The following is a 27,962-nucleotide window of genomic DNA, read 5'->3' on the forward strand; positions in this document are numbered from 1 at the left end:
TGCGCGTGTGCGCGCGGCGCGGCAGAGCCCAGGTGCGCGGCGGGGCGGCTCGGAGCCCCCGCGCGGCAGCCGGTGCCGCAGCCCCCCCCGCCACGCCCGCTCCGCCGCGCCCCGCTCCGCCGCTCCCGCCGCTCCCGCCGCCGGCGCACCCCCACCGCGCTCCGCCCGCCGCCGGGCCCCGCCCCGTCCCTGCGGAAGGCCCCGCCCCGCGGCGCTCTGTCACCTCCCATTGGCGGAGCCGGCGGACGGGCGGAGCCGGCGGTGTATATGAAGGGGCGCGGCAGGCGGGGAGCGCGGCTGCTCTGTGCCCCGTGGGCTCGGCTCCGCTCCTCGCCGCCCGCCGCCGCTCCCGCCCGCCCGCGCCCCCAGTCGCTTCCCCTCCCCTTCCCCCGCCGGGCCGGTGCCGCCGGCCGCCCCGCAGCGCGGGCGGGCGCACCCAGAGCTTCCCGGTGCCGCGGGGCGCGGAGCCCGGCCGGGGCCTGCCCGCGCAGCCCGCCGAGGGCTAGCCTTCCCCCCGCCGCTCCAGCGCCCGCCCGTTCGCCATGGCCCGCGGCAAGGCCAAGGACGGCGACGGCAACTGGAAGAATTCATCTGGAACTCGGAGAAGAAGGAGCTGCTGGGCCGCACCGGGGGCAGCTGGTGTGAGTGCCGGGCCGAGGGCGCCGGGGCCGGGTCGGGGGGCGGCGGCGATGCGGCGGGCACTGCAGCACGGCCCGCCCCGCCTCTGCCGGCTGCGGCGGGGCTGCGGCCCCCGGGGAGGGCGCCGGGGCTGGGGCGCGCGCCCGTCCCGTCCCCGCGGGGTGAGCGCGGGAGGTCCCGTCGTGTCGTGGGCGCCCTGCGGGGGCCGGGGCGCTGCCCGCCGAGGTGTGACTGCAGGTGGGGCCGGGGGTGAGGCGGGCGCGGCCCCCGGCCCCGCGATGGAGCCCGCGGCGGACCGACCTTGGCGAGGGCGCCTCGTCCTTGGGTCTCCCTCCCCCGCGGCTGGCCCGGCCTGGGAGCATCGCCGTCGGGGGAGCCGGCACTCCCAGCCGTCGTCTGCCTTAGACCTCTGCGTGGCTGTTCTTTTTTCCTCCTTTTTCTCTGGATAAAGGGAACCGAGCTCGTTTGACCTCGTCGAGGGCAAACAATTGGCTTTTAATGCCCCCGTGAGAAGGAAATGGCCATGTGTGCATTTGTGATTAAATGCTCATCATGTATTTATTAGGTGCTGTACAAATAGCATTTAGACTAAGAGGCTTTTAACGTTTTCTTTACGCAAATAGATAGCCTTCCAGTTGCTGCCAACCACAGCTGGTGTGCCACCCTTGCGCCGTTGAATTCGGCTCCTGTTGTAATGGATCAGCTGGAGGTGCCACATCCGGAGCTCCCAGCTTTAGCTCTGGCGGGTGGACTAGAGCAGGCTTCTGCTCTATCCTTACGTGAGCAGAATCGGGTTGTGGGTGCGCATGGATAGGTATTTTCTGCTCCTGAGGCACCAGGCAACTGCGCAGTGCTTCAAATGCGGAGGCTGAACCAGGTCCTTCTCCCAGACTGCCTGTACCTATCCACCTAGGACTGATTTCCATTTGCGGAGCTGATCTGCAGGCTGATGGTCCGATTCCTCTGTTAGAAGCCTACCTGTTGCAGGAAGCTTTCTCGTTCAACCCTGTGGTGCTCAGTTGCTAGACCCACTGTGTATTTGCTGAGACCTCGGAGTGGTTTTGACCTTTAAGGTGTCTTTGGTGTTAAAAGCATCCTGGCTGGGAACCTGATTAAATAAGCTACCTCCCAGCGTTTGCCTTTTGATGTTACAAAACTCAAAGGCGTTACGCTGCAGACGACAGCATTAATGTTTGGTTTGCTACAACAGCACCTCCTATGACCGTGCTCTGGAAAAAATTTCCACACGTCCCTGACGTCACAGCCATTTGCTTTACGCTGCCTGGATACCAAAGAGTGCTTTTAACTCCTGGAGTGCCACGCTACTGCACCCAGCTCTGCCTTCCTGCCCTGGCTGCCTCTGGTGCACATGAAGAAGATGAGAAGGTGGAGTGCCTTTCTGACAGAGTCCCTCAGCCTCAGAGTCGCTGGCTGGCCCTCCTGCTTGCCTGTCTTTCATAGACTTGGAAGGAAAACAACCAGAACCACCTGCTTTCATCGGGAGGCTTCTCCAATGATGGAGCTTTTTTGGGAGGGGCTGGGGAGTGAGGAGGAATGCTTCCACCTACTGCTTCCTCCCCTTCCCTTATAGCTCCTTGCTTCAAGTCTTTTAAATAAACCACCTCTTTTTTTTTGTGTGTGATTAGATGAAGACAGTCCGAGATGAAGCAGACTCTCCTTCAAGTACTCCTTGGCCGCTGCGCTGGCCTGCTTGTTCCTGTAGCCTGATTAGCATATAGTTGCTTGGCACGGTCTGGCTTATCCTTCCTGTAGGCGGCCTGGTGATGCCTAGTACGGCATGTTACTGTGCAGTTAATCATTTGAGATAATCCTTGTAAACTGGTAACTGATACCCAGTCTGAGCCATGCCGTGTCTCCAGGTTCTTCTCTACTCTCTGCTTCCCCCCCCCCCCCCCCAATTATTCTAGGCATCTCCCTTTAGACCAATGCTAAAATCAATCTCTCATTATGATGTACTTCACCTTTTAATTGGTACGAGCAGCGCTGGAGTGCCTTTGCAGACACAAGGCTGGTAAATGTGTGGTACTGTGACACGTCTGAGGACTTTCCTACGTTTGAGTGCTGGAGTTGATTTGGGACCGAATTCTGCTCCCGTTGTCTGTAATGGAGGTGGATAGCCTGAATTACTAGGGGACATGAAGCTCTACAATGGCTTGTAAACCTGAATGAAACGTTTACTGTGGACTCTCCTGGATATAGCTCTGAGGCCTAGAGCTTTGGGAATGGGTGTCCTTCAGAGCATGCCCATAGTAAGGCTTCTGGCGGTTGGGCACTTGCTTTGCTGAAAGTTTGTCACCTGTGATGCTGTGTGATGGTAGTGCTGGGTCAGCCAAGGGATCCTTCAAAACATGGAAGAATGCAGTTTAATTGCAGATTCCAGCTTGCGGATTTCTAGGTTTTCAGGGGCTCATGCTCCCAGCCCGTCTTAACAACTGGAATGACTTACGTTTTCTGTCCGCATCGGGGCGTAATCTCACTGTTAGTACGTGCCTCTGCAGCAGGGCTTGGCGTCTGAATTCAGTGCGCTGGGCTCTTCCTTGTGAGTGGTAAAAGTTGCAAGTTTTGTCCTGAAATGTGACTGCCTTGAGGGCTTGATTCGATTCCTCTTTCTGTTTGTTTTCTCTTGCAGTTAAGATCCTCCTCTTCTATGTCATCTTCTACGGTTGCCTGGCAGGTATATTCATTGGGACCATCCAAGTGATGTTGCTCACTGTCAGTGAATTTGAGCCCAAATACCAGGATCGAGTGGCACCTCCAGGTAACTAAATAGGAGGCCCATGTTTGACTTGGTGCAAGCTGTTCTGGGGAGGCGGCTTGGTTACTCACCTCCAGAAGGAGGATGAAATAAGCGTGTCGTTGCTGCAACACATATTTGTAGGGGGTGGGTATGTTCTCAGCCTTCTGTGTTAACAGTACTGGGGCTTGAAGGCAATCCTGCTAGAATTAAAGGTTGCATCACATAAAAGATGTCTCCCATCTGATATGAGCTCAAACCTGGATTGCTCCTCTTCCCCTAAACCAGAGTGATGGAGTGAGGTTAAGAGGCTTCACTTGGGGATGAGCTGTATGAAGAAGCTGGGTTCAGTTTATTTTTCTTCATAGCCACTGTGTTCAAGGGTAAGTGAAGGGACAAAGGTACAGCGTTAGCTTTATCTGTGAAACTCGGGTGCACAAGGAGAAGGGGGACGGTACCAATTCTGAATATGCTTAGCTGGGTTGTGTTAGCAAACACTGAACTAAACGTGAGTGATCTGGAGTAGATCCACTAATTTAGATTTACTAATGGGCATTTCACTTTGGTCTGTTGTGGGAGGTTAACGGTGGGTCTTGTAGTTGCTGATGCATGCATGAGCTATCTTCACTAGACAAAATAAGCCTCTGTTCAAAATTAAAATCATCGCTTGAGCAGTGTCTGTGGCCGGCCTGCCTTGGGTTAGGGGCAAATGGCATAACTGGCCCCTGCCGCAGGTTCCCCGCTCTGCCTGCTCAGGCTCTGCTGCACTGTCTGATTCCCGCCGCAGCCAGCGGCAGCTCAGAGGGGGGGAGCTGCGCAACTGCTGCTTTCCCACATTACAAATGACCTTGAGGCTGCTTGGCACTGGGGATGGTAATGATCTGTCTCTGGTTGCTCTGTAAAACAGTTCAGAAGCTTTTAATAACAGTGGTATTTAAGTGACAATTGTGAGGCTGATGGCTTGTAGCTACAGAAGTTGGCTCTGGTGTCGCATGGTGTCTTACAGCCGCACTGTCTGCAGTGCTATGCTGGGATTATTCCCTGCCCTAACAACACAGGGAACCTTACCATCACCAAATGGTGTTATCTTGGCAAAGGGTCGTTTTCCAGATAATTGCTATTCCACCAGCACTTTTTTAAAGACAGAACGGAGACAGCAAGTGCTGTGTTGGTGCGTGGCACGTCTCAACATACCAGCACGGCTGGGGTAAATGCTGTCTTAAGCACTGAAAGTGGCTGTTTCCATCTCTGCAATGGGCTCTGACATTTGCAGGAAAGACTAAACTGTCACTGATACTGCCCAGAGCCGCTAGCTGCATCTGAAAAGCCAACATGGCTAATGGTGGAGTAGTTATTTTAATAGTGTGTTTTTCCCCGGCTGAAGCCCAGTGGTCTCCCCAGACGTGAAATAATTAGTGAAGAAGCCCATGGATCTTGGGTCACATCCAGATAGACCTGCTGTTTAGCCTGATGTCACATAATTACTCATTCTAGGTAAACTGTTCGCTTTCTGTGTAATAGCAGTTTGCAATTTCAGTTTGAAAGCAACTCTGTGGTAAAATTTCTGTGTGAGATTTCAGCCTGCAAAGGATTTTTATTCATCTTTTAATTGCAAACTGCACCAGTTTTTCTGGGGCTTAATCTTTTTTAACCAAAAAAGGGAACTGGATTTTGAGACTCTCTTGTAGCGTGTACTACAGAAATCAAAATGTCAAAATGGAGGAAGAACGAAAAGGTCGTCGGAGATCTTTGTAATGGGCTTTCAGGACATGCACTGAAATCAAGGGGAGGGAACAAAATCTAGTTCCCTAAATGTGACAGCAGGCAGCCAATAAACAAGGGGTTTGAACCCAGGTGTAATAGCATGTATATACAAGTTTAAAGAAATAATCACCGGTTAATAGCACAAGGTCCTCTGCAGGGCATCATGTGACAGATCTTTGTACAGATGTGGGTGAGCCAGGAGTAAGGCATGGTGGGGGTTGGCTCTTAATACCGTGTCCGCTCCTTATCCTGTAGCACAGTGGCCGTTAGACCACAAGTCAAAAATAGCCTTTGAATGCAGGCTTTCAGAGACGGCGCTGCGGGGACTGGCTGCACTGCTGTGTTTGGGGGGTCAGCAATCCCCGCGCTCCCCGGCGGTGTAGGGCTCTCCCCTGCGCTGCAACACCTCTGCTCTGCTGCTGACAGACACGAGTGGGCACGTTCACTCCTGCACTTGGTGAGCATCAGACTTGATTTTTTTTTTTTGTCATCTGGGACCCCAGCAGACTATGAACTGCATAAAGTGGGGTGTTGTGCAATTCTAATTCCTGGTTCTTGTGGGAAGATTTGCAAGCAGAGTAAGTATATTGGCAGCTTGATAAGAGCCCTGGGTTTTTTGGGAAACTAGAAAACACTTTTATTCTTACTACAGTGCTCTGTCCTTCCTGGGCAGTCACTTTTGTGTCAGCCTGAAATGGCCGGGAAAGGGGAAACTATACTTAAGGATTTTCAGGAGAAAATGCTGTAGGGGCTGCTATAGTATCATTCTTGCTCTGAAATACAACAGATTTTGTAACAGCATCAGAACCTACAGGATGTTTTATTGAGTTATTGACAGGGGTATGACACTGAAAGCCATAAAGCGCTATTTTTGCAACCAAGTGTCATTAATATGGTAATTGCTTTCAGTATTGAACACAACAGGAGTGTTCTGCTGGGCTTCAGGGCAAGCTGAGTTTTTGTACCTTTCCATGATAGTATTTTATTTCCCTCCTCTTTTGTCTTGGGGGTGGGGGAAGGGACAGTGCAGTTCACCTTGTCCAGCCTTACCATTGCGACAGCCCCAGCTCCCAGTTCCACGTGTGCTGTCGGCTCAGGCTCTGCTTTAAGCACAGAGGACTCGCCCTGCTAATAGGGAAGGGTGAGGATGTTTCCTCTTAGACACCGTGTACTGGGTGTGTGGAGAGGAATACTGTTCTCCTCCCCTTCCCCACCCCAGTATGAACCGGGCTGTGTATCCTGCCATCTTGTGGCGCGCATCCTATGGCACCGCATCCCATCCCTGGGCTGGGGGGGCGCGGGGCGAGAGCTCGCTGCTGCCTGGGGCTCTTGAGGTGGCAGCTGCAAGGAAGAAGCCCTGCTCAAGCCAGGAGATTTCGGGTGTCCCTGCTTCAAGTGTGCCTGGGCAGCGCGTCATGGAAAAGGCAGCTCTGGTGTGTCCCCCCCGCTTGGCTTATTTAGCTGGGGTGGTGGCAGGGAGGCCCCAGGGAGTGTGCGCTGCCTCCTGTGAAGCTGCACTTTTCCACTTCTGTCTCTAGTCTCAGCGCCCATGTTCAGAAAGCCCTCTGAATCTCAAGCTTCAAGGATGTCATTTTTCAGGCAGACTCTGCTGCATTTGTAGAAAACTTGCACCTGCTTTTTGCACTTTGGGGGTGGGGCTGGAGGGTGACCGAAAGCTTGGAAGGACATTGCTTGGTACGGAGGTTTTCAAATTTACAAATTTTGTTCAGCGAGCTGGGGGGGGGGTGGTACGTAGAAATGGTGTAGTGATCACTGTTTGCCATCTGTGTCATCCCAGGAGCATTCAGATTTGTTCTGAACAAAGATTACACGGAACTTGGAAACTAGCATTGCATGATGAGCAGGGGTGGTTACGGTGGACTTACACAACCATTCCTAATAACAAGCCTGACTTCCCACTTCTAGTTTCTTCCTTGTCACCCTCAAGACACTGTTTTTCCTGAAGTCCTGCACTTGCAGCTTAGAATGATAAAATCAATATGGAAAATCTGGTTTTAAATGAACTCAAATAAATGTGATTTTAATATGCAGCAGTGTTTTGGAAGTGGAACTGCAGCTGAAAAAAATTAGATGACTTCACGTGCTGTTTTGGTGTCTTTGTACATCCACAGAGTTAGAAAGGCAACAGAAGGTGGTGTCTGTTACCAAGTAAAGGCATCACTCATCATTTATGTGGACAGTCTCAGTCAAGTGAATGTAAGAATCTTATTTCCTAGCAAAGCACTCTTAAAAGCCAATTGCAGAAATTTTCTAAAGTAGTTTGTCAGTATTTTAGCAATAAGTCACTTGATTGTTCTGTGTGTGAAGAACAGCATCGCCACACATGACACCACGGTGCGTCTGTGGTAACGGCATGAGATGCAGAACTGAGGCAGACGCAGGTTATAGTCTGAAGATGGGGAGAGGGCTGTTTAGACTCCTGGCTATGAAAGCACTTGAGGCATTGGGTCATCTGGCCCTTCCCCCATGAGACTTGGCTGCGAATGGCCTCCTCGTGTGCATGGAGCCCTTAAGAGGCTTATTCATGCCTGTCTCGTACTGGAGCCACTTCTTCAGGTGTCTAGCAGCCCATGGTAGTAGCACAGGAATGGCTCAGGTGTGTGGTTTTTTCTTGTTTGGTTGGGGGTTTTTGCCCCTACTTGCTTCAGTTCCCCAGTAGGGATGAGAGGAGGTTTTGGAAAGGTTGCAGAAGTTTTCTGCAGAGGTTACTTCTCATCATACCAAATCAACATGCGTGTGGTTTTTTTTAAGCAAGACTGCCTAAGAAGGACTCTGTGATAGTGCTGCTCTGACAGCGGCACTGAAGCTTTTATTTTGGCTATGGGATGTACAGATGGAGAACAAAGAAGGGAATGATAGATGTGCTTAGAGCTTTGTTTCTGGTGCAGGCATGTGAGAGTGGAGGCTGCAGTGGAAGCGGTAATATATTTTTAATCGGGATAAAGCTATTTTTCATAACAAGGCTTTCATCTTCACAAAGGCTTCCTTGCTTGCTAAAGAAAGCACGCGATGTATCAAAGCCTGGCCCAGTCTGGTTCACCCAAGCACCTGTAGATGCCCGTGGTGAGGGCCACGTGTTCGGTCCATGCAGCCCAGTTATGGCCACAGGCCGAGTCTGCCTGGCAGAAGGGGTGGCTCTCCCATACGTTCAGCTGGTACGGCTGCACGGAGGTGCTGCTTGGGCGTCGGTGCTGTTCTGCGAAGATCTGCAAGGCAGGGATGCTGTGGGGTGGGTGCCTCTTCTGCCAAACAAGTCGCTTGTCTCCTGGGCGGAGGGTGGGTTTTGGGCTGTGTGTAGCAGTGGCTGCTCCCCTGACCAGCGAGCAGGGCTGTTCTGCTGGGTGGCTTAACGCACCACAGGGTGGGTATTCCTGACCCTCCCCTCAACTTTGCCATGGGTGCTTTTATGCATTACCATGGAAAAGACAACAGAGGAGGAGAGTTCCTTCATTTTAGAGGTCCTGAGTGAAACCAATAGCTTAACTGCCTGCCTGAAGCTTAACAAGCCTGGCCAAGCTTTCTTCATTTTGATATTTATACACTTGAATGACACACCTGTAACCTGAACTCTGGAAAGGGCAGACCCAAGGAGAGGAACCAAGGCCTGGCTTGCTGTTGCAGCAATTCCAGATAGCCAGTGCAAGGGACTGAGCCTGTTGGCTTCCCAGCTGAGTGGTAACATGAGGAGGGCTTGGCAGGATGGGATTCTCATCCCTTACTAAAATTGAACCCAGCTTACTTATTTTATATAAATACTTATAACCGCTTGTGGAGCAAGGAAGCAAGTAATTGCTTGAAAAGGGGTTGAAATCCACTGAGTTTGGAGGGTAGGACATAATTCTGCCAAGGGGCATAGCAACTTGCTTCTAAACGTGTGATGCTCAGTCTGGTCAGTTTGTACCAGAGGGAGTTTTGAGCGGTTAAAGCTGCTTCCCGGAATAAAACTTGAGACCCATGAGCTCCTTGCTGGGTGTCTCGCAATCTTAGGTGACTAGGAGCTGCGTTTAGGGGAACAAAGCTAATCTTTGTCCTAGGTTACAAATTCCAACTCGGTGGGTAGTGGTGGCGGGGGGAGTGGTGAGCTGGCTTGAGGAGGGACTAAGCAGAAGCAGTCAAGTGGCTTTGGAAAAATCGCTGGAGTCACAAGCTCTCGTGGGCTGGGGCCAGCCAGCTAAGCTGCCCGAGTTTTGCACCAGCGGAACTTGTTGGCAACAGGCTTGTTCTGAAAGCTGTCAGAGCGAATGCCGCTCCCCTGCTCCTTTTACTTGTTCTTGCTAAAGTGGAGGTGACAAACTGAACACAAGTCAAGACCTCAGTAATTACAGTGGCCGCCACAAAAGCAGCATGAACCGCAGCTCTCATTTCTTAAGTTCAGGGTGTTAGCCACGCATCAATGCATTCAATTAAAACCAAGCTAACATCGCGCAGGAGCAGGTATTTCCAAGTCCCAGAATGAAGAACCAAGGGGTTGGTACTTTCCATCGTCCATAGGTATCACTAGTATCTAGTCCCTTCTCTTTTCCATATATTCTTTTTCTGTTCATCCTCCTGAAGTCAGAATGTAGGAGAGTCTTTTAAACATCCCTCCTGTGTGGTGAAATTTCCTACCTGCTCGCTCAGCGCTGAGCTTCTGATGGGAGCGCTCAGAAGGCTGTTTCTGCAGTCAGAAACACCTGGTCAGGGAGCGAAGACCAGAGAAAGCGATCGGGCTGGTGGGTTTACTGAGGAAATGTCTCCAGCCCTGCGTCCTGCAAGGGAGACCAGACAAAGGCAATGTGGATTAGAACCAGCAGAGAGTGACCCCACCTGATGGAGGGATCCTCTCTCATTGTTTGTGAGCGGGCAGCTGATGTACCCTAAACGCTTTGTGTTTGGCTGGCTACACACGTGTTTAAGTCTGTGTTTTGCAGACTTTCAAGTCAACCTGTTAGGGATAACTACCCAGGAGTAGGCTTCTGTGGGACTTTATTTTGTGCAGTTGGTCTCGCAGGCAGACAGCTTTGTCCTCAGGGAGGAGGCAGAAGCTGGCAGGGGACCTGTGGTTGACTGTTTTTTCTTCAGGAAAACCTTGACTTGTAGCCTCCCTTCTGGGTTTTGTGATTATCTGCTCAGTGATACAAGCAGCATGATGAATATTCCAGGCTGTTGTTGGAAAGAGGAGATAAGAGCCTGTCAGAGCCTCCCCTCTAGTGAGCTTAAGCTGTTTTTGTGCAAGTCCTGAAGTCTGAGAAACAGAGATCATTAGGGTGAGGTATGTTCTTGGTGTGCATTGCATTGCCCAGAGGCTGTGGAGCTCTGAGGTGTGCTTCATGTTTCTTCCTGATTTTGCTTTTCTTAGGACTGACTCAAGTCCCTCAGGTACAAAAGACAGAAATTGCCTTTACTGCCTCCGATCCTAAAAGTTTTGAGCTGTATGTGAAGAACCTGGAGAAGTTCTTAAAGGACTACAGCGCTGAACAGCAAACTGAAAGCATGATATTTGAGGACTGTGGGGGTAAGTCTCGCTTGTTTCCTGCAGCTGGGGGCTCTGCCACATGCCTCTGCGTTGGGTCCAGCAGCAGCTGAGGGTGAGCAGCGGTGGTCTCTGACTGTTCCTTTCATTGTAACCAAGGACACGACACGTTGGTTAACTGGCCCGCTGTGGTTTCAGCTCATTAAGTTTGGACACACCAGACTTGGCCAGAGATGTCTCTAGAAGCTTCTTGCAGGGGTTCTGTATGGTTGGGAACACCCGGATTTCACTTGGAGCAAGGTGCAGCTGATACTCAAAAGCATGTGGCGCTGACCTTATCCTCTCTGAAAGCCACGAGAGTTTTACTGACAACTTGGCTAAATCCAGTGTCGGTCCTCTTGGTGCAGTGCAGCGAAAGATCTGGGAGGGACTGACCTCTAACACATTATATGTTATAATGTGAGTGAGACTGTTCCCGCCTAATACATGCATATAAAATCCGAGGGGAACCAGCTTGTAAAAGCTGCCAAAGTGGATTGGCATCTTTTTTGCCAATCAGACAAAAAGCTGAGCCAATGGAGTACAAACGTGTGTGTTCTCTTGTTGTCTGGAAGAATCCTCAGTTAAATTAAAACAAAAAACAAAAAACCACCACCAACAAACAGAAAACAAAAAACCCACAAACTTGCTGGTCTGGGACCGGCTCACGTGTGGGGGGTGGCTGGGTGCGGGTTGGTGGTGTCACTGACCTGCTGGGACGAGGGGGAAAGTCAAACTACACAGCGAAGCGTAAGTGTTGCTGTTCCCGACATGCGAAAGATCGCGTTGCAGATGGTTGTCTTTTCATTCCCCCGCTGTAACAGAGATGCCCGCCGATTACAAAGAGAGAGGACCATACAGTGATGTCCAGGGCCAGAAGAAGGTCTGCAAATTCAAACGTGAATGGCTGGAAAACTGTTCTGGAATAAATGATCCCACCTTTGGGTACAAGGATGGCAAACCGTGCATCCTCGTCAAGCTCAACAGAATTATCGGCTTCAAACCTAAGGCAAGTATCTCTTCCCTTTCTAGCAGAAGCCCCTGATAAGGAGGGGGGGTTGGCTGCAGATTTGCTGTGCCTGCTTTTCTGTCTCTGGAGAGAGAGCAGCGTTAAACCGCTGCTGCAGAGGACAAATTGTGAGACAACAATCTGAGTAACTGGCGTTAAAAACAAAAAAGCAGTGAAAGCTGGTAACAAGTAGTAATGAACCCACAGTGCAAACTCCTAGTTATTTATCTGGTAACTTCTGAGCCTGCTAACTGAACTGCTCGAAATGGGCATTTTCTTCAAATGATAAAACTCATTTTAAGTTCCTGTGTCCTTCCATGGGACCCTCCCAGACCGACTCTTATCTGCAGTAAGATCAGTACGTTGTGTCATGCCCCGATCTACTCCATTCTTCCCTCAGGCAGCGTAGAGTTGCCTGCCTTGCTAAAACCACTTAATTAAATGAAATAATGCTAATACTGACTGTTAGACTGAAACACAGGCTATAAAGCATAAAGTACATCTGAGAGTCAGGCACACCTCTTGCTGCAGGAAAGGTGAGGAGATCTTTAGGTTATTTAATGCAGTTTCTCAGATGCTGTGGGATGGCTCTGTCACCCGTTAACTCTGTGCTGCTGCACCTGAAGGCATGTTTGCAGTAATGCTGAAGGATGTTGATCTGGACAGGAGCGGCTTTTACTTCTAGGGTTTTTCCCCAACACATGTGAACGCTAGGAGAATTCCCTAAGAATTCAGTGGCAGAGCACATGCTGAGGTGGCGTGCAAAACCGCCACTCCACCTTCTGGGTGGCAAGCGGCGCGAATGCTGTGCTGAGCCGCCTTCTGCGCCATCCCTCAGCGCGGCCGAGGGTGGGGATTGGTGCTGTCTACCTAACGAGTTGTGAGGAACGCTTTTCTTTGAAGGGAACCTGCCCTGTGCTAATGGAAATTAGTTCGATGTTGGCTTTTCTGATCCCGGGTGGAAACAGGGGGTGTGTTTTAGCAGGAGTGCGCTGTGCTTGGTACGTGGTGGCTGTGGAAGAGAAGGACTTGGTGTGTTCCTCCTCCCTTCTCTGCCGCAGAGTTCTGAACTGCCCCAGACGGCGTCAGGCAGCAGGGTCTAGTCAAGGAATGACTTTACATGTTTCATTTAGAAAGGACGCGTGCATCCAAGGCAGTAATTGTTTTCCTTATTCACGCTCCAGCAGAGACCATGTAGCTCCTGTGCCGGGTCAGGGGGGTGTGTAAAGTAGATCTGAGACTTGCAAGGTTGTGAAGGAAAACTACTGCAGCTGTTACGAGACGGAAGACCAACGTCAAAGTTGGCACTCCCACCTTCCCCCCCATGTACTTGGAGCCTTTGTCCTTCCTTGTAGCTGGTGACAAAGTTCAGCGGCGTCAGGCTGTGGCTGCCACTTTTTGTTCTTTCTTGTGCCTTTCCAGCCCGATCTGCACATCTGGCGGGCAGGTGGCAGCTCCGCCGGCAGCGTGTCTCCCTGCCGCTGCCCGGGCTCTGCGCAGACAAGCCCCACTGGCTAGCACGCTGCTGTGAAACACTTGCCCTAGTGACAGCGCGAAATTAAAAATACCCTGGTTGGCTTGCCTTGGTATCCACAGCAACCACAGCGTGAGAGCAGACCACAGGTCTGCTTGGGTTAAGTTCTCCTGCTTCTGGTTGTGTGACACGGCTCGTCTGTCCCAAGAACCACCGCCAAGAGCTGTTGCCTCTGAAACTGAGCTCGAGGGGATTCCAGTTAATGGCACGGCTTTGGTACCACCGACCTTTGCTGCTGCAAACGAGCTCCAGTCCATAAAGAAGTGTCCGGTGTGTAACGTCTCCTCGCTTTGGGTTTCTTCTAGGCTCCGGTGAATGAGAGCCTCCCTCCAGAGGTTATGGCAAAGTACAACCCGTATCTCATCCCCGTCCACTGCACCGCCAAGGTAAGGTGAAATACAACAGAGAGCTGGGAAGGGGCAGGGGAAGCCTTAGTTTTTATGCAGGTGTACTTACCCCTCTCTGCCTTTCCGCAGACGGCGGGGGTGGCTCTCTCTTGGGGTATCTCCCCCTTCGGAACAGTTTTTCAAAACCCCACTGGTGGCGGATGGCAGTTAGCGCTGCCCTCACAGGGAGGGGCGAATGCAGGGCCAGACAGTGAACGGTGTCCTCAAAAATTGCTTCCAGGTGCTGTACTGAGCCCTTAGCAGGGGTGGCAGGGAGAGGGGCTCCAGGGAAGAGGTACTTTATTTGGTATTGTAAAGCAGCGGAGAAACAGTGAATTTTTTCTTTTTTTAGCCAAAGATAGTACAGTGGTGGGACAGGAAGCTGCAGTGGTTTCTGAATGAGTATGAGGTTTTAAATTAAATTTATTTTTTTAAAAAAAAAAGTAAAGAAAAGCCCTGTTCCTGGCAGATGCATACCAAGAGGTGCTTACTGTGTTGCTACTGGTTAGACAGCACTTAAGTGTCCCCTCTGCCTTTGGGACATCCTCGTGCTGCCGCGGTGAGTGATGACCCAAGTGAGGTCATGGCCTTGGTGAACAAGAACAGACGCTGCCAGGGAAAAGGGCTGCAGCAGGTGGAGTGTGAGCGACTGTCACTGTTTTTCCTTTTCCCACCTCTAGAGAGAGGAAGATGCAGACAAAATAGGCACAGTGGAGTACTATGGGATGAGCGGCCACCCTGGCTTTGCCCTGCAGTACTACCCCTACTATGGCAAGCTCCTGCAGCCGCGGTACCTGCAGCCACTGGTAGCAGTGCAGTTCACCAACCTGACCTACGACGTGGAGGTGCGCGTGGAATGCAGGGCCTACGGGCAAAACATCCAGTACAGCGACAAAGACCGCTTCCAGGGACGCTTTGATATTAAATTTGACATAAAAAGCAGCTGATTGTAAGCACAACTCTCTTCCCACCCCCACCCCCTCCTCCTAGCCATTTAAAAAGGTTTAAAAAAAAAAAAAAAAGAACAAAAAAGAAAACCTACTAGTCTTGAACAAACTGTCATACGTATGGGACCTACACGTAATCTATATGCTTTACACTAGCTTTCTGCATTTACTAGGTTAGAATGTAAACAAAGTGTAGCAATAGCGACAAATATTTATTCTACTGTAAATGACAAAAGACGACAAAATTGAGCCTTGGGACACGCCCATTTTACTGTAAATTATGATTCCATAACTGACTTGTAGTAAGCAGTGTTTCTGGCCCCTAAGTATTGCTGCCTGTGTATTTTATTTAGTGTACAGTACTATAGGTGCATACTCTGGTCATTTTCAAGCCATGTATTGTATCTGTTTTCTACTTCTTGTGAGCAAAGACTTTTGCTGTCCAAGGTGTAAATACTCAATGGGACTAGAACTGGCATGATATTTCTCATTATTTTGTTCCTTTTCAAAGAAAGGCCCACCTGTGAGACTATTTAACAGCACTCCATAAGGCTTCTGACTTTTCTGTGGTGTTAGGGTATTTTATTTGGAGGGGTGGCAGGGGAAACTAACTTAAGTGAAGTTAAAGAGAATAGATGATTGCGTACTGTGCTTTGTAGCGAATGCTGCCTCTCTCTCCACCTTTTCCCTCATCCTCCAGTATGTTGTGTGAGAGGCCGGGTCAGACTATCACTCTCCTCAGTGATAGGCATAACTCTTTGCTTTGTATATTTTTCTTTTCTTTCTCTCTCTTTTTTTTTTTTTTTTTTTTCCTGCTGGAGGCATCGCACACTGTGGTGCTAATGTCTTTATTGAATGTTTTAACCATTTTCATGGTGGAAGAATTTTATATTTATGCAGTTGTACAATTTTATTTTTTCTGCAAGAAAGTGTAATGTATGAAATAAACCAAAGTCACATGTTTGAAAATAAATCTTTATTTTAAACTTTATAAAAGCAATGCAGTACCCCATAGAATGGTGTTAAATGTTGTCTAAAGTGCAAAACTCTATGTTCTAACATGTAATACTAGCCAGGAGTACAGTGCTCTTGTTGATCTTGTATTTCAGTCAGGTTGAAACATTGGACAAATAAATGAATGAACACACATTTGTGCGCATGTCTTTCATGGTGGGTGAGGACAGAGGCCGTTAGTTGTCCAGAATCTTGAAGAAGTACTGCACCTATTTCAAACAGAAAATAAATCTTTATCATTCCTGGAACGTCTCAGCCAAAGGTAGTTGAAACATCCACTGGGATTGTCTTAAGCTGCTGCTCCCACCTGGGAGCAAAGGTGTTGCACATCAGCTCTAGGACCGTGTGGGCTGGCGTTGGCAATCTGTTCTCCCCTCTCCCTGGGCGGCGTTAGCGGCTGCTGTGGTGCACGTGCCTGTGATCACACCGGTCTGGCACCCCAGAAGCCCTCGGCGTGTTCACCGTTACTGCACCCTCACCGTGCCTGGAGGCACAGGCCACACGCGCTAGTAGTAACTACAGTTTATTTTACTTTCTAGTAGTAACTGTGCTGCAGGTCCAGAGGGGAGGGCACACACTACAGAGCTAAGCAGAAGCCACGGAGTCTGACGGCAGCACCGTGTCCCGTGCTGGCGCTGGGCGCAGGCCGTGCCGCCCAGGCGTGACAGGACGTGGCAGCTGGCTTCCTGGAGTCAGGATCGCTTTGCGCTGCGTGACGAGATCACCAGGGAGGATTTCTCTCTGTGAAGTGACAAAGCATGACTGTCCTAGAGCAAGCTGCTTGATAAAGCTTTCCTAGCTGGAGCGCATGATACTGGAACAGCAAACTGCTAAACTTTTTGCCATCTGCTAGAGGGAAAAGCATAGTTAGGGTGTGCTGGGGTGGTTAGTGTGTGCGTTTGGCTGCTTCACGCTACTCCCAAGGAGCAGGAGCGAGCAGAAATCTGACCTGCAACTGTTTCATTTGCTGCTGTATGTTTATAGCGAGGCAAGGACTGAACAAACGCTGTGATTAAAGCGTGAAAACACTCCTGAAGGAAGCGGCACCTGCACAAGAACTGCAGGAAGGCCGAGCCGTTTTGACTCCCAGTAGTTGGTGGGTGCACTGCCACCATTGTGGGGGGAATAGCTTAGGATTTGGTAGGATCCCCTACAATTCAATACAATTTTTTACAAAAATTCCAAAGATCCCCTATAATAGCAAGTGCATGGTCTGTAACTATAAAAAAAAAATAAACAACAAAAAACCAACAAGAAAACCACCCCCAACAAAAAAAATCTCACAGTTAGTTAATTTATCTTCTTTTAATTTACTATGAGTGCAAAGTCCTAGCAGGAATTAGTAACAATGGTTTATTCCAGGAGCTGGGATAAACATTGTAGAAAACTTCAGGTGCCTGTGTTGGCTTCAGTGAGCAAGTGTCAAAAGGTGCTCTTAGCACCTACCGTTAGTAACAGTACACAAAATAAAGCAAAACCAAACCTTACTCCTCTCCCCATCCCCTTCCAGTACCACCCAGTGACAGCCAGGATCACTAACGACGGCGGCAGCAGGGGCAGCAGCCACCCCAGCCGCACACCCTGCCGCCACGCACTGCAAAGACCCAACTGTTCACAGGCCCCGCGACACCTCTGCCACCCCAGGGCCACACGCGCCCCTGCCCATGGCCAGACCCGTCCGTTCCCCCGTTAGAACACTGCTGTAACCGGTCAGACCTAGCAGAGAGACAGCACGAAAAGGCTGCAGGATGGTTAAAAAAGCCAAACCCCCACCAAAACCCCAACACCCCCCCTCCCCCGGACAAGCAGGTGTAGACTTTTGGCTGGGCAGCCAGCGGCACCAGGACTTTTGGTACACAACAGACTTGACACTGAAATGACCTTTCCCAAAATGCTGCTGACACAGCCTCGCTGTGCTGAGCGGCTGCTCAAAAACCTGGGGGAACGGGGTCAAGATGTGACATTTTAGCAACGCAATTTAAAATCTGCCTCACTTTCAAGATTTTTTTTTAATCAGCGCTGTCGTGCCTGTGTAAAATCTGTTCTCCTCAGGAAGGCGTCGCTTTCCTTACTGCCTAATAGGGCAGCACGTTACAAACCGCCAGTTCGAACATGTTGTTCTTCCTGCCAGATTGGCTCAACATAGTTAAGTATAATTGTAGCCATTAAAGTGAATTTCATCTCTCTTCTTGCTGATAGAGAACACCTGCCTTCCATGGTTAGAGACACACACAAAAATACAAATAAAATACAAAGCCGAGAGTGAGCCAGGCAGACACATTTACAGAACCTTTAAGGCTGCGTCTGCACGAACACTTGCACTCACACACGCCAGCAGCCAGTTTTCCAGCTCTGAGCGCTGGCACTTCTGGCTCCTGTCCCCAGTCTGGCCGAGGGCGGCTGGCCGGCACAGGCCAGGCACGACCCTCGGCGTGTGCGGGGAGCTGTGCCAAGAGCAAAGGAGAAGGCCAAGCGCGGAGCAGGCTGCTCCCTTTCAGCCGTAACTCCGGGCGCAGCCGCAGCCTGGGGCCGCAGCCCCGCTCCCCTGAGCCGGGCAGGTTTCCTGGAGCTGCCTCTGCTCCCGCCGCTTCCCGCGCTGCCAGGTGATGGTCCGGCCCTGCAGCACACGCCGACACCGGCGAACACGCCGACACCGGTGAGCGCTGCCCTCGCCCAGCTCCTGCTCACTCGACAGCAGCAACAAAAAGCATGGTGCTGTTCCGGTCCTTACCAGCCCTTGATTTTGTGCAACTGATTTTCCCAGGCCAGGAGGTCGAACAGCCTCGGCTTGCCTACCCCCGTGGAAAACCTCTTCCTCCTCAGTTAGTTTTTATTGGATCATTGAGATCCATGCAGGCTGTACCGGCAAGGCTCGGACACCAGAACAAGCACACTACATATTGTATAACATGCAAAACTAGGTGCCGGTATGTTCTCTTTATACATAATTACTTCTATGTGGGTCAGCTGCCACCCAGCTCCCATTAAAACCAGCTGAGAGCTGGCGTACCTGTGGTACCTAGAAAGGATCCTCCTCTCCAAGAACTTCCCCCCTCAGGAGCACGGCAGTGCTGAACAAGAAAATCCAAGTAAGGGCCACCTGTTACCCCACTCACACCACAGCCTGGCTCCCACGACGTGACAGTGCTTTGCAAAAGAACCAAGGCCGAATATTTCAGCACTCGCAAGAGATCTGGGGTAGCGAAGAACCCATTCTAAACGCACCAGGTCCTTTTCCAAGGGGACCAGCGGGACTTGGAGGTACTTGCAACTGGGCACCCGGCTGGGGGTCAGGTGTTCCAAAGCACTATGTATTTTAGGAAATACAGTTACACTCTTTCCCAGGGTCCAAGTACAGTACAAAGCGCAGAAAAGGGAGCTGTGCCTGTACGCAACACCTCAGCAAGCCTCACATTCAACCCAGGGCAAGTCAGCTTCTCTGAGCCAGCACACCTCAGGTCGCTGCACAGCACCCAAAGGTAGCAGAGGACAAATCCACACCAGGGACTGATCTGGAACCAACCAAAGGCGTATCACTGATGCCACCCAAATGCTTTTCAAATTACGCTAACGTTCAGGCATGCTCAATCCTTCCCAGGGATGAAACAGGATTAAATTTAACATCAATACTCTCCTTACAGATCCCTGGAACCATCCACCCGTTTTGTAGCACACAGCTATGCCCGCTCTAGCTCTCGTTCAGGGACAAATAACAGTAACACTCAGGAAGTAATAACAGGCGAATAACTGTGACCTTCTGGCTCTGACTCTACAAACTGCTCCACCGAGGAGGAGCCGAGAGCTGCTTCTGTTCCATGAAGTTTTGCTTCAGTCACACGTGCTCTCTGCAAAACTCACGTTAATGAAGCTGGCTGCTCCCTCTGGGTGCTTCCACGTGCTACTGGAAAGTTTCAGGAGTTAATACAGCAGGCAATAACAAAATCCAGTCTAATGCCCTGGCTGAGCACAAACAATTATCATCTGAACATCATGTGCCCTAAAAGCATGGAGAGGCCTGGCAAAATTAAAAAGAGGGAAGCAACTCAAATGAGGCAGCCATTCTTCCAAGGGAGAGCAAAGGATCTTGGTAACAACACAGGACCCAGCACAGACACAAAGTGTCCTGAAGATTTCAAGTGTAAGAATTACAGACACCTACAATTCTATTCTCCTCCTGCCCAGAAAACAAAGCAAAACGCAGCGCTGATGGGAGGTGCCAGCTGAGCAGCTTTCGAGACAGATCTTTTGCCTACAGAAGGACAGACAAGAGACCCCCTGGACGGTACCAGTATATCATACAGGCAGCATGACAGCTTGCCTAAAAGCAAACCCTGGGTGCCCCAGCGTTCACGGTCCATTCCCCTTGTTCCCTTGGGCTGGGTAAGAGACCCTGTTAGTATCATTCATGGCAGAAGCAAGGGGGCTGACGGGGAGACAAGCTAGTAGGAAATACGCTGAGATCACAGGTCCACTTCTCATCCATCACCAAAAAGGTGACGGCAATTTCAGTCCTTCCTCATCTCTGCCCAGCCAAAACTGGCAGCCAGGAGATGGAAGGCTTTTTCATCCCTGTGCTTATTTAGAGCCTGTCAGTCATCTCGGTGCCTTTTGCACAGCTGGACACTCACCAGTACCCTCTCCCCAAAACCACCACAAAACCGTATCTCCTTGGCTCAGCGTAGGTATCCAGGCCCATGATCCAGAGAGTCTTTGCTGACCTAAAGTTTCAGCATCAGTACACTCTCCCCAAACACTCAGGTCTTACAATTTGTTACAGGTTATCTCAGTTTGAGGTCACTAGTAGGAACCAAAAAATCTCTCTTTGCCCATGAATCTTGTTCGTACATCAGCATGAACCTGCCAACTCTGTTAGCACGTGCACTTGCTAACACCTAAAATGCATTTCAGCTACAGTTCACTCTGCTGACTCACAGACTAAATCGTTAGATTAACACACTGAAAACCCATGGATTCATACTATCCTTCCAGCCACAAGCAGTCCAGAAATAAAAATGGTTGTCAAACAGGGTCTACTTAGTCACTATATTATTTGTTCTGAAAATAAAGAATTATTTTCCCACACAAACTCAAAGAAGTTTGTTAAAAAAAAAAAAAAAAAGGGAAAGTTAGTCACTCCTGCCTCTCTCTCAAGCATCACGCACTGTAAGAAATAAAGCCGGTCAGGCTGCCCAAGGCAGAAGAATTTGTACACATGCACTTCAACTGTCCAAGTTAATTTCTTAAGTAAACTGGGACAAAAAGCTCTATGCACCAAAAAAAATGAAACTCTGCAATGGAAGGTTTTATTAAAGAAACACTACAGGATAACATAGAGTACATTCTGCTTTAATGCTATGTGCTGTTAACAGTCACCTCAAACATTGCATATGGTTATGATCAACTCTGAAAACAGAGTGAAAGAGATGGGCAAGGGAAGCTATTTAGAAATTGTACCATAAAACAGATTATTAGATAAATCTCAATTCCAAACAGGATGTAAATAAGAGGGCAAGACAATAATTCCTTACATCACAATCAAAACACCAAGCAAGCAAGTTTTATGCTATTTACTCTCTAATACTACAAGAAAAATAAGTGAATGCAAAACTTGTTTAAAATAACGAAGTGTTGTTTTTTACATCATACATAACTACTGTGCTGACTCAGATCACTGATTTCTGAGGTAGATACTTGCAGATTTAATAAGAAGGTACAAGTTCACTGCATCTCCCCATTCCATGGTATAAACCAACTGCTCAGTAGCTGGGGCTGAGCATTAGCCCAGGACTCTCCCACTCCTCCTTTAGCAACATCTTTGGTCACCATCAGAAGAGATCATTGGCCTGGTAGAGCCACTGGAATGAAATAAAGTGAAAGGTCCTGGCTCCCATCACACATGAAAAACTACAACATGACGGTGAGTACTGCTTTCCCAAGGATCCTAAGCAACTCACTGAGTCACCAGGATCGCTGCCTCTGCACTTCACACTTGAAGAACAAACATCTTGAGGAACACTTGCCCGCCTCGAAATTGGGACTCCTGTGGGCCTCTTGCATGATGCCCTTGAACCCACCAGCTCAGGTACGGACAAGATGCTAGGCACACCACCACAATTGTTGATGCAAGCTGCAAACAAGTCCTGAACACTGCATAAAAACACTGAAAAGAGAACCCTGCTGCTAGCACCTGAAGTATAAGGAAAGCCTGGTTTGGATGTGTTCACACGAGCCACAGGCATTGTGGGTGCTCCTCGCCAATGCTGAGCTAAGCTTCTCCAGCCCTAGCTGTTCTCTCAGACAGCACTGACGGCCATAGTCCTCACGAGCTCCCAGGTTACGGCCAATAGAGGAGGAAGTGGTTGCAGAGAGAGAACGAGGACGTGTTTCCACCCACATCACGGATTCAAGTGAGGATGGAAGCAACAAGCAAATAAATACAGTAGAAGGCAGCCAGTATTTAAAGATCTTCCTGAGCAACCAAGATGTTCTGCAGGGTAGTTTCTGGCCCGGGGACACAATGAGCTATGACAGGTAAAACAGTAACAAAATACCCTGAAAAAAACCCAACCAAACAAAAGCACCACCCGGTTCACAAGTACTGGCCTTGCATGCACCGTCACAAGCCCCTGTGTAGACTGTGGCTCCCTGTGCTCACAGAAAACATCCCACCAAATTAGTGGCATAAATTCCCCAGTGTAGTGCTCGAAGTACCTTCTGAGCACCATCGCTGAATCTAGAAAGATCCATTCCCCTGTGGAAAGGGTCAGCATTAAGAGGCCAGTAGCTCGTTTCCAGTCTCAGCAGCCCTCTGCAATTTCAACATTCCTGCTGGGTGCTAACCATGTACTGTCATGAGAGAACTAGACTCTTGACACCCGAGTGTCCAAGTTCCTATTCAGTAGCTGGACTGAGTGAGGCCGCTGCCAGAGAAAGCACACAGTTCCTGGGTTGTGGCTGGGCAGTCTCGGCACACTGCCTCTCCCCAGCAGAACAGCAGGAACTACCACTGACACCAACGTGGAAGGAAACCTGGCCACTAAGCACCTGTGACCACTTAGGAGAAGTGCCTCTTGCTCAGAGACTTGCCTACCTATCTCGGTAAATCTCAGATATGCTTGAGGTTAGATCATTCCTGCCTATACACCAATGCACTTAGGGCTGAGGAGGGAGAATTCAGCTCTGACTGAAACCAGAAGATGCTCGGTGGCATCACAGAGCCCTACACTACTGCCACCGCCCTTTCAGGTGACCACCGCATTTTGTTCTGTGTTTGCACAGCTTCTAGCACAAGATCCTCACAGCCAGTGTCTAAGCCCTCAGAATTATCACAACACAAAACCAATACTGGTATGACACTACACTTTAAATAATTAGTTGTTATTACTTACGAAAGAAGAAGTGGTTTCTAGAGCTTGATAAACCCCGAACTCAAGATACCTCATGGTGTTAGCATCTATGAGAGACAGGAAATCTTGTTCACAGTCTTTTACCCATATTAACACATTTGGCTTTGTTTTTTTCTTCCCACGTTCCACATACATTTCAACACATGTATGCAGATAGCTGACCTAAGTTCTCCTCTTAATTACTGCTAGTTTACAGTACTCAGTCAAGGAAGTTGCACCAACAAGGGAAGGGGTAAACCCTACACAGAAAGTACCGCTATAGCTAATCATTTGCCTATTTGACCTCTGAGAGAGAGGTGGGAAGTGCAACTGGCTGAGGTCAATAATAGCAATCCATGTAAAAATATGTTTGCATCCCACAGCAGTGTGTGCTACAGGGCAGCAGTGCTTCTCCTACTCCAAAGAAAGGTGCGGGACCACTTGCTCAAGAAATGAAAGGAGATTCTGAGCTTTTACATGACACTCTAACTACAGTGCCCCCGTACTGCTCTTGCTGTACAAGCTATGCCTCTGGGCTTTTTTCTCTCCTTTGCTGTAGTCTGCCCGTCACGCAGATGAGTTACAGCTAAACTGTTGCTATGCTTCAGCTGGCGGAAGAGGAGTAATGGGAAGAGGACCTGGGCTTTTTGGTTCAAAATGAGAACGTGCCGAGGGGAAGAAAGGAAGCAGCAGCCTCAAAGACACAAACTGGGCCTCAGATGAGTTATCAAGAAGCGTCATGCCTTCCCTCTGCCTTGACCTCCCATCCACAAAATTACCTTGCTCAGCGCAACATGAACACGTGCCAAAAGCCAAGCCCTGTTTATCGCGTAGGTTACCTTCAGGATCAGGTGAAACTTCAAGAGCTTTGGGAGCTGCTTGGTTCACACTCATTAACTTCTTTCTGGCACTTAGAAACCCCAGACTTGGCAGAACAAGGGGCAATTGGACCTCGGATCTTACCCAGAAGTGGAGGCACAAGAGCTGAACTATTTCACAACTCTGTTTAAACACATTTCTAGTTTGGTTTGCTTGTCTGTCCCACAAGTATAATAATTATACAACCTATGTTCAAAATTAGGCTGCAAGTGACCTCATACCACATAAATTATTTTTTTTAAAAGCGAAATCACCAACATGTATTCAAAATCCATCCCTCTACTATTGCTATTTTTAATTTTAATTTCTCTTCAGATAGGCCTAGGCAAAAAGATTACTTAATTCTCTGTACAAGTATATATACAGCATCAGGAAACGTGAGGCAGAATTCCAGTGCTGGCTAACATCCTCTGATATGCAAAAGCACCACCAAAGAAGATGAAGTTTTCCTACACTCCAGATTCTTTCCAACCTGTTCCCACAGCTGTTGGATAAAAAATCTCAGGAAATTAAAATGGAGAAGCACTTGAATCATAACAACCATTTTCTGACAGATCTTTCTAGAAATAATTTTGTACCAGGAGAGACTGAAATTTCCAATTGAAAGACAAGAATAGCTACTGCTTTGATGAAAACTTGCAAAAAAACCACTGCCAAAAATCAACCTCACCCAAACCCTCCAATTTTTTATTTCTTTTCACTGGAGATGATTAAAAGCATCTTACCCTGGATTATGCAGCTCAGTATGGGCCCCTAATAAAAGACTTCACTGCAAAATTGCTGTATGACTGGCTGAAACAATGGCTTCTTTATTAATATTTTAAAGGCTCCTGAGGGAAATGCTGTACAGCTGAAATGCCCTCAGTGAAAGGTTCATTGCCATGCTATGCACTTCTGCTGTGTAATGTTTTACAAGCTGCGCTGCCCTGTGAATGGGGAGAGTTAGTTCTCAGCTGGCAAAGGCAGCTTGCATAATACCAGACAAGTTAATCGGTAACAAGCAATGCAGGAGACCTTTGTTCCGAGTGTGACATACACAAATTCCACACTAAGCACACTGACGCTTCTGGGAGTTACTCATTGACATGCTTTATTAAACTGCTTGGACTAAACCTTGATGCACCACAAAGATTAGTTTAACAGAGCTGCATCCTCCTGATGCCTTCCATCCTAAAGTGCTGCACTATAACCTCAACCCAGGAATCAGCTCACTACTGGTATGAAACCGTTTCCAGGGTGGATGGTAGCAAGCACCTTGCAGCACACCCCTGTGTGGAGACCACGGCAGCGGGCAGGCAAGGAAGCAGCGAACAGAAAAACGCAAGCTGGCAGCCAGCAGAGCACTTCTGCAACAGGACTCTGGTTATGGGAAGCATTTGTCGTGTACCCCCACCGCAAGGCAAGCACTCCCCTGTCCGCTCTGAACAGCCTGCTAACACACCACCCTCCCCCCAGCCTTCCCAAATAAAGGCAAAGGGAAAGGAGGCATAAGGCGTGCTTCTCCTGGCACTATCTGGAATGCCAGGCCAAGGACAGCTGTCTTCTAGCAGGTGGAAAACACACTGCACCAAAAGCCCAGGAGCAGCACAGCTCTTTACACTCGTCAGAGCATTTAGTTAATAGCGAGTCTGAGGAAAAAGATGCTGGTTTTCATCACCCACCGCACTCGCTCAGACAAAACACATCTGCTGAACTCGCCCATCCTGTCACCGCTTATCGCACAACATCACCTCCCATCTGCCCAAGGCTGGATCCAGCCAGCTGAACTTCCAGCGCCAGAACTTGTGCGAGTCTCTGTCCATCAGATCTCCACAGCTGATCCGTACAGCTAGATGGTATTACTTGTTTGCTTAAGTGCCTTTGAAGCGGTAAGCCAGTCTCACTGGCGTAAGGCTGAGCAAGGGGAAGAGCAGCCTCCAGCAGTACGGTGCAAGTCTGCCAGTCCCCAGCCTTACTCCTGAACAGCTGAAATGCAAAGAAGTGATAAGGAAAAAAATAACCGTCACGACAGCTCTCTCAGAAGACAAACAAAACCCACTCTTCTTTGATAACAGCAAAATCATCCCCCTTCGATAGGTTATTTTCATGTCTGTGTGTGCCACAAATAGCTCTGAGGCAAGGGAGAAGGCCAGCAAACCATACTTGAGGAGGTCCTCGCTACTGCCTGGCTGGAAAGCTGCCCGCAACGCTGAAAACTGACACATCTCCCTCCACAGCCCCGATGCCCAAGGCAGAGCCTGACGGCACCCCGCAGCCATGCGGAGGCACACACGCACGCTGCATGCCGAGGAGTCAGTGGAAAAAGTGCCCATGGGGACACAAGACTAAGGTGGCAGTTGGCACATCCTCTGCTCCCCTGAAAACTGGCTTAAGAGCCCACCCCTATGCACAGTTTCACACAAAGCCCACCAGACACGCAAAGACAGGTGTAAGCACACTCCCGCAGCAATTGCCACGCTACTGTCCACTGGAAAGAAGAATTAGTCACCTAACAACAGCATCTGCCTCAGCAACAGGGAGAAGGTTATTTCACCCAGGACTCAAACTTTACCCACCCCACAGTAAATCCTTTTCCACGCATATCTTACTGAGGGCAGCATCCTCGCCCTCCACGTGCAAGTACACGCACACACATACATTTATGACTATTAAGTATTTTTTAATTATGCAAAGACACTCCATGAGACTGACTGATTGCCCAAACACCATGGCATAGGAACATAAAGCTGGTGCGGCTGCGCCTCAGTGGGGAGGCTTTCAGGTTACCCCAGATGCGTGCAGTCTATATCATCCCCAGAGTGTTTTGCTGCAGTACAAATGCCCTTTCAGAACTGCTCACCAAAAAAACCCACCCAACCTTGAACTGCACAGTATGAGCAACAATTTACAGGCAAAGTGTTCCAAAACCCAGAAATACTGGTTTTGTTATAACCACAGGTCTGGGCTACCATTTCTTTAATGGTTGCAGATTATGCAGATTCCTGCATAATCTGAAAGGTACTCAGCCACTTGAGAACCACGGAACTAAGGTGTGCGTACAGCACCACCTCCTGTGGAAAGTTTTACTCACTGTACTTCCAGTGATGTGAACAAGGCCTTCGCTGACTTTTATTTGCCTTCACTTCTTTAAGGAGGCACGTAAACCATGAGTTTGGTAGCCACAACACCTTGTATCAAGTACTTCAATTAAAACTAGTCCAGGAATGACTAATTACAAGGAAACATGTCTAGAGTGATGATTCATCAGATCCAATGGTTTGCAAGATTCTATTTCAAGAAGATACTTATCAGAAATGTTCCTCAGGTCAAAGACAGTGAATTGAGAAACAGAATCATCTTTCACCACATGTACATGAAAGACAAAAATGCAGAACTGTCTCTAGTCTGTTAAATACAGCACTTACTTGGCATGTAACACATGTACTTTCTAGTCCTTGCTCTACCCGACTCAGAAGGAATGTGAATGCAGGTGAGTACTGTAATTGTTTGCTTTCTCCAAATAGTACCTACTTTATATGAAACAGAAAAAAACTGTCGAGAGGTAGAGCAGTATCTGCTTTGGATGTGGGAAACAAATGCAAACCCCTGCTCTGAATGAATATCATACACAACAGCAGCTGATCAGAAAAACTTCGAAATTGCTGGTTTAGCCGTCACTCATTAAACCCAATCATCTCATAAATACTCCATCACTATCAGACTCCCTTCTCTACTTCCTCCTTTCTTTCCTCTCCCCATTCCATTAAAATCGGAAACTGATGACAAGGCTGAGAAAGCAGACTGTTCTGAACTCTTGATGTCTATCCATTGTCACTTGTGAAAATACATTTTGTACTGATACAAGGACACGCAAGTCTACAAAGTGAATAAATAACTGCCTGACCCAGTAAGTAAAAGAGCTCATCCAAGAGGCTTCAGGACAATATTTACCCTCCTCTTGTACCACTAAACTAGGAACAAAAGCAGCAGTTACAGCTTTACAACTGAAAATACACTGGTTTCTCCATTGTGACCAGTTGCGTTTTAGGCTCAGTTGCACCTCCCCTCCTCTCTTGAGCCAAAGTGAGTTAATCATTAATTCTGGTACGCTTTAGTCACTGCCTAAAACATGAAGTAGTTTGTAGAACAAAGACAGGAG

The 27,962-nt window shown here is 49.1% G+C and overlaps 2 protein-coding genes across 2 annotated transcripts in view; one reads left to right on the forward strand and one right to left on the reverse strand.

Annotated features, from left to right (window-relative positions):
* Positions 1–281: 281 nt before the first annotated feature.
* On the forward strand, positions 282–15,693 carry ATP1B1 (ATPase Na+/K+ transporting subunit beta 1). Its single transcript, XM_037387597.1, is given in 7 exon segments — positions 282–582; positions 585–641; positions 3,290–3,418; positions 10,518–10,673; positions 11,495–11,679; positions 13,519–13,599; positions 14,280–15,693. Coding segments are annotated over 7 exon segments (915 nt in total). The 5' UTR covers positions 282–542; the 3' UTR covers positions 14,547–15,693.
* Positions 15,338–27,962, reverse strand: part of NME7 (NME/NM23 family member 7) — a 94,917-nt gene continuing 82,292 nt past the window's right edge. The window contains exon 12 of the mRNA XM_037387593.1: positions 15,338–15,769. Within this exon, the coding sequence (XP_037243490.1) occupies positions 15,737–15,769 (33 nt within the window). The 3' untranslated portion in view covers positions 15,338–15,736. The remainder of the gene's footprint in view (positions 15,770–27,962) is intronic.

Source organism: Falco rusticolus, chromosome 5 (assembly GCF_015220075.1).
Source record: "Falco rusticolus isolate bFalRus1 chromosome 5, bFalRus1.pri, whole genome shotgun sequence".
Classification (NCBI taxonomy): Eukaryota; Metazoa; Chordata; class Aves; order Falconiformes; family Falconidae; genus Falco; species Falco rusticolus.